The sequence below is a fragment of the Artemia sp. Qi Xiang Cuo genome, chromosome 2 (genome assembly GCF_049724085.1).
Source record: "Artemia sp. Qi Xiang Cuo chromosome 2, ASM4972408v1, whole genome shotgun sequence".
In the NCBI taxonomy this organism is placed as follows: Eukaryota; Metazoa; Arthropoda; class Branchiopoda; order Anostraca; family Artemiidae; genus Artemia; species Artemia sp. Qi Xiang Cuo.
The window spans coordinates 86348997-86366393 of record NC_142795.1 but is presented as its reverse complement, the minus strand read 5'-3'; the positions used below and the strand labels follow the sequence as shown (position 1 = coordinate 86366393).

The following is a 17397-nucleotide window of genomic DNA, read 5'->3' as shown; positions in this document are numbered from 1 at the left end:
GCTGGCAATTACTAAAACACAAAACCAAAGCAACTGTGAAAAGTTGTTCATTTGTCGTGAAAACAAAAAACACACACAATATACTTGACAATGAAAACTTAAATTCCCAACATCTTCACACGATAATATCGTAAGTATTCATTTTTCTTTCATTTTGATGCATAACCAATCAAAGATATTACTATAGCTGCGTTTTCGTTTACTTATCCTGACATCTTTTGGCCAACAGCAGCAAATGAAAACGGAGATTTGGGTCATTGATCAATATTAAAACAAATTTTAAAAGTCCATGAGGAAGCAATTTCGATTGTGTCATGAATAATTAAAACACACAGATAATACTTAATTCAGTTTAACCTACCTTTCATATTAATAACCTAACTTCACATCAGGTTGTCTTACGTATACTAGCATTTTGGATTAAAGCCATTATAATTATCATTAGTTGACAAGCTTTTTTAAATCATTCAATTCCTGAGCGGGCGAGTAAAGTAGATTATGAAATTTTAGCAAGGTCCGTTGATGAAGATAAACAAAAAGAATTAAACTATAATACCCATAAAACATTAGTTAAGTTTTAAGTCATCCTAAATTTTTAAATCCACAAGTTTTATACATTTTCGGTAAATGTCATTTCGACAGCTTGAAGAATCTTTCACTTTAGTAATCTCAAATTGTAATATTTTTTTAAGGTTGCAGTTTACGACTAAAATACGTTTTACCCTAATAAAATCTAAAGTGGGTACCCTCTAGATCTGTTTTGTAAGTGTCAGCTCAAGCTTTAGACTGCAATTGTTTCATGTCATTTTCTCAGGATTGGATGGTTTTGTGCAGGGAATTTTTTTTTTTAAGTTATTCTGTAAAGCTAGAAATTCCAACCAACCTTTTCTTTTAAACTTGACAGCTTCCGTTGTCAATTTCCAACAATCCCAAGAGTTGACAAGAAAAACTATGACGAATATAGGGGGACGCAAAAGTGTGGCATTGAAATAAGGGCAAGCAGTTTGAATACCCCAAAAAAGAAGGGCTTGCCTTTGATTAGTTTGTAACAATGCCTTAGCTTGAATCATGAATACGAGCACAGTGCTTTCTTTTTTCGTAACTTAAATGTTTTTCATTCAATAGGTATATTTCTTCTGCTTTCATAAATTCATATAATAAAACAAGAAGAAGAAGGTTACATGGCCGAGAATTGCACGGATATCCCACACTGGCGTCTCCAGATTATCAAACAAAAAGAGGATGAAGAATAAAAATATAGAGTGTAATTGGTTCGTGTAGGTCAAAAGTCTGCCAGGTTTATCATATAAACTTAACAGCACAAAGTTAATTTGGCTGCCCTAATGACAATAAATGGATGTAACTCAATAAGCTATAACAATTCTTTGCAATAAGGGCACAGAAATACAGTCCAAGAAAGCAAAAGGAAAATACATACATCCTTTAGTTAACGGATCTTAATTAACACCTACTTAAAATGTTTAATCCATGCAAGATGAAACAATTCATCTTGCATGGAAAATTCTAACAACACAATTTACTTTCTATAATTTCAGATCTTAGAATTTGCAAAAGGCTCGAATGATTGAATATCACCTCAGACAAAAAGCAAATGTTCAATATAACTTACAACAACAGATATGGTTCCATATTTATTCCATATCTCATTTGTATTTTGTTAATCTTCATTAGCTTTATATTTAATTTTTAAGCTTATATTCCTTTGCCAAATTGTATATTCGGCCACTTTATGGCTTGGGAGAAGTAATGATTCTACAACATAATGATTATGATATCAACATAATGAAGTTATTCAATACTACCAACGGACATGGGAAAGTAGTTTAATAGACTTAACCTACGATATTGAGAACATGATTCTGCTTTCGCATTATTTTAAAATACATAAAAAAACAAGAATGCAACAGTTTTGGATCGAGCAAAGTCGCCAAACGCAAGATGGGGTTGTAGATGTTTCTTTCCGACACTAGCGCCAGTTTACACTCGATAATTGTCCCATTCTCTTTGGTTACTACTGTCAGATCAAAATTAAAAGTAAATTGGCTTTACAAACACAGCACAGAGTTCTTGAAAAAAAAGAAAGAAATTGCAAACATACTGGCCAATAAATACACGTTGTTTTTTTGCTTTGTTTTATCCATGCTACGGACCTGTATAAAGGATTGGATAGACGTAGCTTTTCTAAAAATGAAAACGACCGTATTTATTAAGGGTGTATTTCATGCCAGCTTTCGAACTAGCATTCAATTTTATGTCAATGTTCATTTTGGGCTTTGAAGTTTGAGATTTTCTCTGTATTTTAGAATACAGAATTTGTTTAATTCACTTCGATGCTAATGCATGGCTTAGCAATGCATATTGTCTTCGTCGAGTAACCATTTTTTAGAAATTTAAAATAATTTGTCAAGAACACGCTATCTTTTCTACAAAAAAAACAGCTATTCGCGTTTAAAAAAACGCGCACGCTTTTGAAATGCTACGTCTGTCAAGCCTTTAACACTTACTCTAATACTCGGTCCTATGAATATAATATGTGCATTTTTTTTTTTTTTTTTACCAAGTAAAGACACAAATAAGCCAATAAGATCAGTCACAACTAAATACACATTTTTTCTCAATCTTGAATAAATTTCTACGTTGCTTTCAATAAAATGCTGATAATTTTGATTCAATAAATTAGTATAACTAAGGAATCTGAAATTCTGATACAATAAAGGGGTTTTAATAGTAACTGTTTCCTAATGGCCCTTAGGGTGGATTCATACATGCAGGTAAAACGGTCTTTCAGCATGTAAAACGGTGTAATGTTCCCGCTGTAATAAAAGATTATTATTAAATACTGAATTAACATAAATAATTAACAAAGTAATAAAAGTAAATTAATAACTTTAAACTTAAACGTATATTAATAAATATTAGTAATAAGAATATTATAGTAAATGATAGAATGAAAGAATATTCAAAAACTGGTTGACATTAACGACAAAATTGGAAGAAGAATATGTCAGCCAACTTTTTTTTTACTTCTAAATAAAAAATAAAATAAAAACTGCTGTTACATAAAAACAACTGCTGTTACAGGCTGAGAGATTGTTTTCCTGCATTGTCTGAAACCATCATTACAGCTAAAAAGGGAAATTATTGCTTATTATAAGTCTCTACTTTACGGAAGAAACAATACAATTAACTAAAAACTAATTTTAACAAAAATACTAAATTAAGACATACATATTCTAAGCTAGTGATTGGGTATTGGGTGGATTCATAAATTAGAGTCATTCTTCATGGGCAGTTTCCCCTCAATAATTTAAATAAAAAATTTCAATTAAGAGATGTTTTATCACATCATATAATCGAAAACAAAGGAACTCTACGCAACTTTCATAGAACATCATTTGTGAATTAATCCAATAATTCGGAACATGGTGTCCCACCCCTATAAGGAGGTAAACAGAAGAGCCTGAACTATTTTTTACGTATTTTCTGGATTATATTGGGTAATGAAGGTATTTATTTATTATCCAGTAAACACGCGAGAAAGACCGCATCGAAATCTCAAACATGCTATATGAAAAACAGGTTTTCGCTGCCTAGTGAGGTACTGCTCACTCCGCGACAGATTTAAACTTTAGTTTTTTGGGGTTGAAGAGACAAAAAAGGGTACGTAAGTTAGGTTACGTATTTAATATCTGCTATGCTTTACCCCCCCCCCCCCTAATGTGCAAATATATTGCCCAAATCTGTTTCTGAACTGTTATATTTCTATCATACTTTGTTTTATTTCATTGGCGTTAACCAAACTTCACTTCTCGCGTGTTTACTAGATACTAAATAAGTACCTTATATTTTTCTGCTCAATCGGTCACTAGAGCCCATTTGTCTTTATTCTTTCAACTGAACAAGCTCAAGAGGGGATGCAATTTTCGCCAAGGGACTTCACTTTGACATCTTTCTTATTTTCCAAATTATTTTAATTAATTTAAAATTTATCGCAATAGACACATATAACGCAAATGTTTAAATTACGTTATACGCATTTTTTGGATAAAATTTGCGTGCTCATCTTGATAAGTAAAGCGCCCTGAAGTTTATCACCTAACGTATTTTTGATATTTTCCTTCTTTTTAAAAAATTATTTTGAATTTCATCATTAAAATGTAGATACAAAAGACCATAAAAACGGTTTCCCCACATTTTGAGGGTTTTATGATACCCATCGAAAGAATATCCCAAAGTTTTCCTGTTTTTTTTTTTTCGATGAGCGGTAGAATTTGCATTAAAACATTTGTCCCCTTACAGCATAAACCGGGCTTTGTTGTTACAGAGACTGGAGACAACTCAATATATGTTAAAATAACACACTTATTGGAGGACAAACTTTTGAAAAACTAGTATCATTTTATTTTATTACGTCTATTTAATTAGTCAGATCATTAATTAAACATTTGAGTCATTCTCTTACTCTGTTTTAGATGCGTATATAGATATATTAAATAGTTATAATAATCGTTATAGTAATAGTAATTAAATATTTATAATAATCCTTTATTCAAGAGTAGAATTGTAACTACATCTCCCTCACAACTTTAAATGAAGAGGATAAAAAAAAATGGTCTCAAGGAGCATTGATGGCGCATAGGTAGGGCTGCCACCCGGCGAAAAAAAAGAAATCACTAGATTTTAGTGATTTTTTTGGTTGATTTAGTGATTTTAACGCAACCTTAAGGTTCTGAGAGGAGTCTTCTTTTCTAAATGATAAATAAAACATTTGGAAGTAATATTTTTTCCGCTTCTGATCTAGTGTCACGTGATCACTAATTAATTTCCTTGAATACAGCTTGAAAATGTTTAATTTCCTTTTGAACTATTATTACTATTTTTCCTACGTTGTACGAGCTTTCCAAGAATCTAAGATAAAGTGTGGTGAGTTTCAGTAGCTATAACACCAGCTATTGGAGGAACGTATCTTCGTAACAGAATAGCTGTTGAAAAAAAAATCGAAACTGCGACAGAATAATCCAATAATCACCCACAGAATAACACCCCATAACACCCAATAACACCCCCAGAATAATCAAACTCACCAGGCTGCAAGAACTTTCAACCTTAACTGATCAATTTTTTTTTTCGTTTTTTCTTTAAAATTCAAGTTTAAAATCTGTATTGGATTACGAAAACATACAACACTAAGTAGGTTTTGGTTAGATTCTGAGTTATCGCAAACCAGGCAGAAAAACAAATAATTTTGAATCCGCACCTAGACATTTGTTAGAAGTAAATATTGTTATTTTTCCAGTTAGCCATAAAAAGGCATCAACTTTAAACAAATTTTCAGTCTTAACTTGGTCAGAATAGACTATATTATAAATCACACTGTTTCAATCATAACAAGAGATTAGAATTACATCCTTTTTTCTTCAATGAAATACAATGTTTGTGGCAGCCAACACTCAGCCCGTACAATTCTTAAGACAAAAGGCCTTCGGCGACGTCGAAACCCAACGAGTACTTAGTATAGGCTACATTCTCAGACAAATCCTTAGAAACATTCAAAGATTTGACCCTCTACCCACCCATCCGTAGTTGTTCAAACAGAGAGAATAGACTCTTATGTATCAGCCAGATCTCACGACTTTCTAAGAACAGACTTTGGAGCTACACAAGGACAGGGTATAAGCTGGAAGACCAAATAATATTCACTCGAATCTTTGAAGCCCTAATGGAAGAGATTAATGTGATTTCTCAGTCTCGATGAACGACACGTGCGGTAGAATTGGAACTGTTGTTACTTAAAGTCGTTCAAAGGACCCTAAGGGTCCCATCCTGTAATGGTGCCTGATGATGATGAGTTCTTCCAATATCCGTAATAGTTTTCGTGGATTAGCAAAAATTCCAGTAGCCAATGATTTCGGTAGTGTAGTAGGTCTAAAACTAGACTCATTACCAGGCCAAGCAAGAGAGAGCAAGCTCTTACCCATAAAGCCTATTATTAGGCTGGATAAAAAAGAACTTTCGAGTCACACAAGGACAGCGTATAAGCAAGAAGACAATGAATACTCACGGGGCTCATTGAACCAATAACAGGAGGGATTAGCAACATTCCTCAGTTGGGTAATGAGCAGATCATGCGAAACAGAACCTTGTACCTCGAGAAATTTCTACATTTCATAACAATGCCATCTTGAACCCACGGGAAGAAAAAAGAGGGGCGGAAGGAGGGTGAATCCTAATAATCCAACATTGTGTTTCAGATAAAATAAACGGAATTGAAGTTCTATTCAGTTCAGTCAAAACACAGAAGCAGACCTTACGAGATCTTTTTTTATTGGGTTACCCGATTTGAATATACAGGTTTGAATCGGGACGAGGTTATTAAATTCCCCCCCCCCCAAAAAAAATACGATCTGTAGCCGCAATTTCGTAACCTTCGTCAAAGATTTAGTCAGTTGGATGGATATTCTGGACTGACAGAAATCTTTTTTTTAAGTGATCCTTTGCTCTGTTACTGTGGTGTTTTTGCCCCTGCAGAAATTTGTTCTAACTAGATGACTTTTTTTGTGATCAGTGATCTGAAGAGATACAAACTCAAAATTTCCCCTTGGTATGAGAATCATGAAACTGGTGAGAAAAGCTCCAATGAAACTTGTAAAATTTCCAGTAGCTATCCAGAAAAAAAATATAACCGTTTTTTCCTCATGTTGTACATAGCACCAAACAAAACTATACTAACTGGGAAAGTGAATGTATTCAGAACCATTGTATATTGTACTCCTGCAAAACTTTGAGTTTTCTCTCTGAGAACCAGAATTCCAAATATCTTCTAGATTTTTTGGAAATAATTCTGGAAGCGTTGAACTCAAATGCCAAATACATATTTCGGGATGATTTTCTGAAATTTTTGATTTTAATGAACGTTTGTAAAAGAAGAGTAAGCAATACAGTTTGTAAGAAAACCAAATTTCCTCTATCGCTGTATTTAACATCTCTAATATATAATCTCTAGAGTCGAATTCGTATTTTTCTTTTTCTCTTCCCCTTTTTGCGTATTAACTATTTATTTCTTTGTCTTTTTTATAAACTATATAATCAATCATTCTTCTCCTTTATTAATGTGCAAAGTTTGAATATTTAGTTCACTCAAGCTTTATTTCTCAAGTTTTCGTTTCATTGATTTTTTTTTTACACAACTAAATTAATGACCCCTACCTCAATTAATAAATTTTTAATGTATAATTAATATTAATTATTAATATTAAATTTATTGATATTAGACAGTTAATTAATATTTAATAAGTTTCATGGGAATACATGCACTGAAGTGAAGATAGAATGTTGTTATTTTGGTTTTAAAAAGTTTTTAAAATCATAAAAATTGGGCAATTCAATTTTAACAAAAAAAAGGAGTAAGATGACATATAAACGCGCTTCTTGAGTGGTCACGATTTGAAAAAAGAAAATGAAAGAAACAATAAACGCAGAGAAACAACTGTATTAATAATACTTATTATATAATATTAATAATATCATTATTATATAATAATAATAATATTATATTATAATATGAAGACCGTATTAATACTTATTATATAGTTTCACTGTTCAAAGCTCTCCTGTTCAGGGTAAAAGGAACTAATGCATCCAATTTGGCTGATAATCTTTAAAATTAAAATGCTAATTACATCCCCCCAGCTCAAGGCCCTATCCAGGGGAGGGGGGTGTTACCCGGTTTGACCCCCCCCCCCCGAAATGTTCGTTTGACTCGTAAAAACGTAACAAAAATGGACATAAACAAATTTTGTATGCGTTTTTCTGAGGTTTTTATGTAACCCCCCCCCCCCCAAAAAAAAAAAAAATCCTGGATGCGCTTCTGCCCCAGCTTCTAATTTCACTATTCAAAGCTCCTCTGTTCAGGATAATAAAAAATTGTAATTTCAATTCAGCTCATCAAACTTAAAAAGGCGAAGTACATACCCTCAGCTTCTATGAAAGTGCCATGCGTACGTTCAAATAACTATAAATGACCATCTAGAATTGATAAAAATGAACTTTATATTTTTTTAACAGAACCAAGACAGCTGTTAGAATCAAAGAAGCAAATAAAGCACAACTTGCATTAACAGTTAAAAATTCCATTCAGGAATACTAGAATATCATTTGAAAAATGTATGTATACGTTGCTACGAAAGTAGGGCAGCCGAGTTTCAACATAGGTGCTATCCTAACATATTTAACAAATCAGAAAGGTCCATGTCCTTTGGTAATCTAACAGTAAGGAATTACAAAGCACAGGAAGCGAAACAAACTGATACTTCATCACCCTACTTCAAGACTGGCGTATGTCCAATTTTTTAAAAAATATTTTTCAGCAAAATCAAAACTAAATATTGTAATTTTTACATTTTTTTTTTTTGTATATTTGGATAGTTTTTTTTAGTAATTAGTTTTTTAAAGATAGTTTATGCTAAGCTCTAATCAGCTACCTAAAAGAACAGAAAAAAGTAACTCAATTGTTTATTAGAACTTCACTAAAAGTGCTGAAATATCCCATTCAAAAATTAGGACACACGACAGTTCTAAAGTAGGGCAGCAATGTCTCAACACGACAGTTAAAATTTTGTTTAACACAATTTGAAGAATTTGACTTATTTTGAAAATAAAAATAAGATTAAACCATCACTTCAGTGACAACGCTTTCATTTTGTACCCCACTTAATCGATAGTCAGTCCAAAACAAACACAAAAAAACGCGCATACCCTCACTTGTAGCGGGAATAGATAAATTTATGCTTCTGACTGGGGCTTCACAGAACCCTTAAATCCTTTAGAGCCATCTGGACCTCTTGGTTGTCTTATCACGTGAATTCGAGGGCCACATGCCACCTCATCAACGGATACGGCACGAAGGCGCTGAATCAGTCGGTCTGGCCTTTGAGAGTCCCTAGAATTTTATATTGGATATAATGTCAAGACGAAATCGGACTAGTCAAACCAAAACATATAAAATATATATCAAAAGAACATATTTGTTCAAATCTACTCTTTTTACATGAATTACCGATGGGTGTTGACGTATATCACGAGAATGGTAACGAGCCCCTCTAAGACGGGCATATTGAGGTTTCTAATTTGAATGAATGGGGTGGGGGGACTAAAATTGAAACTCGAGCTACTAACCAAATTAGAATCAAAGAAATTATTAAAAAAAAACATCTCAAGTAGGGTCACAACCATTGTTTTAAATCTCGGGGGGAGGGGGAGAGAGGGAAGAACTATTGTTTATAGCTGTTAAGTAACCAAAAACATAAATTTCTATGTAAGAGCTGAAAATTCGTGGAGAAGGTTAAACCTTCGAGCAGAACAAAAACCTGAATTTTGATTAAAGCTAGAGTTGAGGTCCCTTTTTTTTCATCGTAACTATAAACCATTTATTTGTATGTGACACATATCAAAAAGAAATATGTAAAGAATAGAATTTGTTTAAATCAACTCTTTTTACAGGAATCGCCGAGTGGTATAATCTTTTATTTTATACCACTAGTTTAAACCCACTTTTTTTCTTTTTTTTTCTCTTTTTTTGCTTGTTTTTTTTTTTTTTTTTGTTTTATTGTTGTTTTGTTTTCTTGTTGTTTTTTGTTGTTTTTCACTTGTTTTTTTTCTTGTTTTTTTTCTTGTTGTTTTTTGTTGTTTTTCACTTCTTTTTTTGCTTGTTTTTTGTTTTCTGAGGGAAATCCATTCATGAGCGACTTGTTTTGTAGTTTGGAGAATGGCCGCACAAGTCATAAAGCTTGTTGGCAAATATATATCTCTCTCTCAAACCACTACGAGCCATTTATGTTTATGTAAATGTTAAAATTTCAAGGGGGGAGGTCAAACTCAGAATCCTCCCCTCACTGTAAAAACTTAGCTACAAATGTCACAGCTACATTAGCTAAATTTATGGTCACATTGCACATACACACTGCACATTCTTAATTATAACTAATTAAGTCATTAATGCCATAATGACTTATATACTAATTAAGTCATTGAAACTAATTAAAGCATGTATTTTTTTTTGTGATGGTTGCAATTTCAGGGCGGGGGGGGGGTTAAACTGAGAAGTGTACACTTGTAGCAGCGACTAATTTTTTGTTGTTGTCGAAAAAAGAATTGTTGTTTTTGTCGAAACACAAATAGCTGTCAAAGTTAGAAAACAATGTAAATTCTCAGATAAAAAAATACTATTATGAACTAATATGTTCTATTATGATTATGAACTATTATGAATATTAGATATATTATTATGAACTATTTAGTCTAATAGATACTGGTTTCACTGTTACGAAGTACAGAAGTTGAAAATCTCTAAATATACTAGATCACTGTCTTGAATTCAGTACCAAAATAACTGATATACATTCTTATTTAATTCTTGCCTTTACTAACCTTTTAAACAACTTGGCATACACACTGGTTCACAGAATAGATTATATTCACTAAAATGTTCCAGTAAGCACGATGCTATTACATGATGGAATTATTCACTTCTACAATAACAAAAATCTCACTGGTGACCGGTTCATAATTTTTAATTTTTTTCCTAAACTAAAACCGCCTAAGACTAGCCAGGCTATTAAGTCCAGCCGTAAGCAGATATTGTAAGGATAACAAAGAAGTTATGGATTAGTTAGCGTTGGGTACTTTTTTCAGGTTGCCCTCTCTAGGTTGTTACATATCTCAACCGACCCACAGTTTGACGCATGAGCACTCATCTACCACAGAAAAAAACTCAGTTTTTTTTTCCTTTTTTTCACGCGAAAAACACTGCTTGACTGAAAATACTAACTGTCCTCATTAAGCGGTGTTATTAAAACTTTAGTGTTTATTTCTTCCGAAACTCGACAAGTTTTTAGAAAAAAAAGCAACAAGCTTTAATCATCTTCGAATAGTTTTTTTTTCGAACATTTTTTATTAAAAACAAAATTCGTTTATCTTCCGAAACTGAATTTCGACAAAACCCTGTAAATAAAACGCACACACACACACACACAAAGAAAAGAAAAGAAGACATATGGACCAACTCCACAACCTCAATAAAGAAAAAAGACACATCGATAGGATATATCGACGTTCGAAGTCAAAAGACATTCCCTTGAAAAAAGATATCGGAGATTATTCCTTATTCACAATCTTATAGGGGAGATGATTTTATTTAGGATCTCTATTACGCTGATATAATAAAGATGATATAATTAATTTGTCTGGTCGAAAAAGATAGGAATTGTCAGAAAAAAAAATCTATGTGCTCAAATTTGAAAAAAAAAACATTCGTCAGATGGGTCTGAGTTTTAAGTACCGCCATGGAATCAGTGCTAGCAAGAGACTAAAAAATTATATACGCTTAAAGAATTGACAAGCTTGAACCATGGAACTAGCAGTTCTCTAGTTAACAAGACTGATGGCATATCAGCAACAATGGAATGGAAAAAAAGATTTCCAATGGAAAAAATTTCCATTTCCAATGGAATTTTTTTTTTAATAACTTAGAACTATATAGCTGTTAATTTCCTAATTGCTAGGATTAATGGCATATCAGCAAGTTCTAAGCAGGTATCATCTAGTGGAAGATCTTGCAATGACAAGAATTTCAAGAACTGGAACCATGCACCCGGTGATTGGCTCTGATTGGCAAGACTAGTGGCACATCAATAAATGGCAATTTGGCAACGTAAAAAGGAGCTTAAAGAAATTGAACCAACCAGCTATTGGTTTTCTAATTACCAAGATTAATGATATATCAATAAGTTCTAAATGACTATCAGTAAGTGGCAATCATTCTGTAATGACTAAAAGTCTAGCCTTTTAATTAGTATTTAAAGTACTTGAGTTTTGAGTTGAGTATTTAAAATATGCGAGCATTTAGTACTTGAGTATTTAAGTTAGTATTTGAGTATTAAAAATACTCAGAGATTCTTTACAATAAAATATGCGCTTCCTATAACCCAAGACTAGGTCAACTATCATCAAACATTGACACTTTGTATAAAGAGATGAAGTGCCAAATTCCCTCCTAGGAAACTTGTGAAATTCGAGGAAATTTCCAAGAAAAGAAAAACTGAAAATGTAAACGACTTCGGATATTTGAGGTTCTAGAAATATTTTTTGGTCAGACTCCCCCCTCCAGACCCAATACTTCTTATATCCTCTAAATTGTGTACCGTTTCTACACGACATGCTTGAATAGAACTTACAGTTTGACAACATTGGAAGCAGAGCTCTTCCCCGTTTTTTGATTGGTTATCAGGTAAAACTCAACACCATCTCCTGGTTGAAGAGCGACATCATCTTTAACTTCTGATATGTGAAAAAACAACTTCTTGCCTTCTTCAGCTTCGTAATTTAAGAATCCATACTGACCTAAATTTTAACAGTTTAAATACTTTCTTGGCAAATTTAAGATCGTGCAGGTTACGCAAAAAAAAATTAGGAAGAGATTAAGACAGAGGTAGAGAAAAGGAAAGAGGTAGAGAGGTGAGAGAGGTAGAAAGAAAGAAAGAGAGAGAGAGAGAGAGAGAGAGAGAGAGAGAGAGAGAGAGAGAGGGAGAGTGGGAGAGAGAGAGGGAGGGAGAGAGAGGGGGACAGGGAGAGAGAGGGAGCGAGAGGGTGAGACAGGGAGAGAGACAGAGGGAGAGAGAAAGAGGGAGAGAAAAAGAGAGAGGGGGGAGGGAGAGGGAGGGAGGGGACAGAGAGGCAGAGGTGGAGAGAAAGGAAAAATAACGAGGGGCGGAGAGTGGAGCATAGGGAACAGAGGGAGAGGGTAGCAGTAAGGAAGAGTAGAGGGGAAAAGAGAGGAGGGGAGAGGGCAGATGGAGAAAGGGGGTGGAGAGAAAGAGGAAAGGAGGGTGAGATGGGAGGACGTTTGGCCACTTTAAATACTAAAACTTTCCTCAAGGAAAAAAAAATATCTTAGTTAAGTGTAAATTTTGAGCAAAAAATTGCAGAGTGTAGAAATGAAAATGATAAATGCACAATTTAATGCTATAGTAAGTTGAAAAAAAAATACAAAATTTATATTTGCTCTTTAGTCTACCTTTCTACTTTCCCTTTATGAAAATAAATTAGCCAAGACACACAATTATCCTAATCATAGGTGTAAATAGGTTGAACTCTTGGAGTGGGTGGGGGGATGTCAAGGGATTTTTCCTAGAAGGTAGAATGAAAAAACATGGGGAGGTTCATTTTTAAGTCGCCGTCTATTACGAGGATTCAGTACTTTAAACATCATTTTGTTAGCCTCAACGTCGGCTGACTATATCAAAGACAAAGTCCATGAGCGAATTCTCCCAGGGGACTACTTATCATTGAAACCTACTGAACCTTTGTGATTTGATTACAATATTTGATTGAAATGACAATAGAGTTCTGTCGGCAAAATTTTCAGTCGAAGCACGCTGCACCACAGAAAATTCAAAGAGCTGTCAAATTGATCAAATGACATTTCTTTTGAGGTGTTTTTGGGAATTTTCCTAGCAGGCATTCTAGAACGTTCTTAGGGACAACCCTTTCCTGAATTTTAAAGAGAAAATTCTGCTCCGTCTGCTCGATCAAAAAACAAAATGTACACTTTGCTAGTGATAAAAGTCTCTAAAACTAAATATATCCATCTCCAGTACAAAACAAGAGAAGTTGCAAAGTTTTTCTAACATTTCAGGATTTCAAGGAAAGTAGTTGTCGGCTTCTAGTTTTCTAGAAGTTTTCTTATTCTAGTTTTTTTATTCGGATTGGTTATTAAAGCTCTACAAGTTATGACAAGACCGTCCAATCAATTCTTAATAGTTAGGCCACACAAACTCAAAAACTGTATAATGGACTAGATAGGCTGATTCTTTATGGTATCGAATCTCCGTCTAATTTCTATGAGGTGTCCATCAAAACAACTGGAGAGGTTCCAGTCAATTACCTACATCTTCCAAGTATAATTAAAATTGCTTTAAATTCTCAACTATAGAAGCCTCCATCAGCTTACCTTTCATATGGTCCACAGTGGATCGGAGCTTTGTCCTCATTGCTTTAACATTGTTTGCTCTTAAGACACCCCCATCTTCTCCTTCAAGTTGAAACTGCACTAAATCTCCCTTTTGCAAAAAGTCTTTTTTGTTCGAGAGGCTTGTAACGCCAAATTCATATTCTTTACCATCGCCATCAGCTACAAAAAATAAATAGAATATAAATCAGAAGTCCTATCTCAACTGTCCAAGTTACTGACAGTTTTCAGTTAGATCGCGGCAATAAAATTGCTAACTAACAACAATATGCTAACAGCCCTGGGGAAGTTAGCGTTATACGAAAGGAATTTCAGATCCCAGGATGCCCGGTGAGGCAGGGAAACATCTAGTTCTGTTCCAAGATCAAGAAGAATCCGCGGAAACGCAATTTTTGGAATTTCAAAATAGACCTTCAAATGTAAACATAGGTCTAAAATTACTTTTCAAACTTCAAATCAACCGTTTATAGAACAGTAAGCTTTGTTCTAAAATGCTAAAAAAAAACTTGCTCCTTTCTTACAGTTGAAAAATTTGATCGTTTTCTTTTTTTCTGTTGTTGTTTTGGCTTGGGGGTATACGAAATAAAATTTCAGATCCCAGGATGCCAGGTGAGGCGGGGAAACACCTTTTTATGTTCCAAGGTCAAGAAGAATCCGCGGAAACACAATAATTGGATAGAGCAACAAGGAATTGGAAAGATTGCGCCAGGTCAAATTGCCAGATTTTAAATTAGAATTCTATAATACAAGGATGTCGCTGGTTCTTTGCTTTGGAACTGGGGTCAGTGGCGTGACTCTTCAAGCTCAGCCAGAGTCGACCCAGCACTAAATGGGTACCAGGAGAAAACTGGGGAAGGTAAAAAGGAGGGTATGCGAAAACACAGGATAGCTAGACCCCACCCCCATTGTACTTCCTGGATGATGGGCCACGAAACGAAGATCAGCACTGCCGGTAGGTTTACCGAATGAAATATGGACGAAAGTGTGCATGAATAGGCAATATAAGCAAAAATCATATTATATTATTTTATAATACATTACAATATAGCGTGCAATATACGCAAAAATAATATTTGCTTCATCTTTGATAGTCATACATCTTTCGATATAAGGTATCGCAGCAGTGTTGTCAAGTCTAGGAGGTATAATTGCCCGCATTGAAATAAAAAATTCAATTGTCTCTGCAAAAAAAAAGTTTTAAAGGTTTATGATGATGAGCCTGGAAATATGTATGAATACGCAATAGACCATAAGTAGCTTGCAAAAAAAAAAAAAAAAAAAAAAAAAAAAAAAAAGTAAAAAAAAAAAAAAAAAAAAAACGAAGAGAAAATTACAGGATACAACTAAAAAATAATCCGAGGCAAAATATAAAATGTAATTGTAAATGAAAATGGGTGAGTATCTACGGGGTTGTTGGCCTCTTCTGGAGGAAATAGGCTAGACAAATAAAAGTAGTACCATTAAATTTCTTATTTTAGGCTATTTTCAAATATCACGGCCACTTTTTTGACATTGCATTACTCTCCGCCCCCCCCCCTCACGGTCCCACACATAGCCCTAATAATACATAAAAAAAACTGTAGGCCACAATTCAGTAGGCCATAATAGTGAATCCAGGGGGACAGGGGGACCCCCCCCCCCAATTTTTTCTCTGGTGCCCTCAATCCTTTTTTTCCGTTTTCCACTATTTTTTTTAAATAGATTTGTCAATTTGGTCAATTATTGGCGCCCTTACCAATTCCCCCCCCCCCACAACACTTTGCTAATTGACAACCTTGATGAGTTTTCATACTACAATGAAAACTCATCACAGCTACTAATACATCAAAAAATTCAAATGAATTTACTGAAAAAAATGTGCCTTGTCAGTTTAATATACATATGCTGATATTTATTCCTTACAATCTTGATTTATTTTTGATTTCTCAAAGTTATAAAAGTGAAAACATTTAAAAGATCAAATTAAAAAGAGCAAATATCACGGCCATTTTTTTGACATTGCATTACTCTCCCCCCACCTCACGATCCCATACATAGCCCTAATAATGCAAAAAAAAAAAAATCAAAACGCGAAAACATTTAAATTCTTACTTAATTATATATAATTTATAACTTACTTTATAATTTATAATATATGTTTCTATTAATCAGATTATCATGTTGCTATTTTGTTTTTCACTTTTTTATATAATTTTAAATAATATTATGGTATATTTAGCTAATAGTCCAAAATTAATCTAGATCGCATCGAGTCGAGGCCGCAGAAGCCAGAAAACTCATTTCAGCAAAGAGCCTAATATATCATTAGGGATATATATGGAACCATCAGGATGAGAATAGGGATGGTGTGCAATGTAAACAAAACGGCGATGATACTAGGAAATAGGAAAAAAAAAATAAAGAATCTAATGGTATTACAGCAGCGGTTCTGGCCTCTCTTGCGCCGGGGCAAAATCTTGATTAGCTCCCCCCCCCCCTTGTCTCCCATACAATTTTCAGGCCAAGTTTTAACAAAATTTTCATTTATTATCAAAGTTGTTTTCAACTTATTGATAAATTAATAATTATTTTTTATTTATTATTCAAACTGTTTAATTATTAGTAATTATGTGAATTGATTATTTTAATTAATATTATTTAATTAAATCTATCTAACAGTTTTTCAATTTTTGTATTAATTAATTAATCATTTATTAATTATTTTCATTTATTAACAAAGCCCCCTACTTTATTTCAATAAAAATTAAACTTCAAAATTACAAACTGGTTATAAACATTAGATTATTTATTTGAAATTTTGGGTCCGGGGCAAATGCCCCCCTCGGTCACACTTCTAAAACCGCGTCTGTGGTATTAATTTTACTTGTTTAGCATGTTTCCTTCAGAAGAGGCCCACCACTGATTATTTATTTGAAAAAATTTATCTGTTACAGCGAATGTTTTAAATTCGTGAATGTCGACAATGTCCGAATGTCCGCTGAATGTCCGAAATACAATTTATTTTTTCTCCATAGATTTCGTCACTGTTGCCAGCCAACTTTTTCAATTTAATGCAAGGTACGATGATGACAGGTTAGCTTAGGTTTAGTTAGGTTAGCTTAGGGGTTTAACCCAGTTCTGATATTTATAACCAAATTTAACCTAACCTAAACTAACAAAATCTAACCCAATCTAACTTTTACCATCATAGCTTGTAAAAGACTGAAAAAGCTGATTGGCAAAGCTAATTGAATTCAAGCAGAAGAAAAAGAATTTCGAGCATTCACCGGTGAATATCGACATTAACCAGATTTCAAACTTTCCCAGGAAAATATAAAGGGTGTAGGAAAAGGCAATAAGCTGAAATTTACTGA

At 33.6% G+C, this 17397-nt stretch overlaps 1 protein-coding gene across 1 annotated transcript in view; it reads right to left on the bottom strand.

Annotated features, from left to right (window-relative positions):
* Window positions 1-7875: 7875 nt before the first annotated feature.
* Window positions 7876-17397, bottom strand: part of Unr (cold shock domain-containing Unr) — a 67733-nt gene continuing 58211 nt past the window's right edge. The window contains exons 12-14 of the mRNA XM_089104008.1: window positions 14027-14206; window positions 12252-12417; window positions 7876-8959 (exon numbers count right to left, since the gene is read on the bottom strand). Of these exons, the coding sequence (XP_088960134.1) occupies window positions 8803-8959; window positions 12252-12417; window positions 14027-14206 (503 nt within the window). The 3' untranslated portion in view covers window positions 7876-8802. The remainder of the gene's footprint in view (window positions 8960-12251; window positions 12418-14026; window positions 14207-17397) is intronic.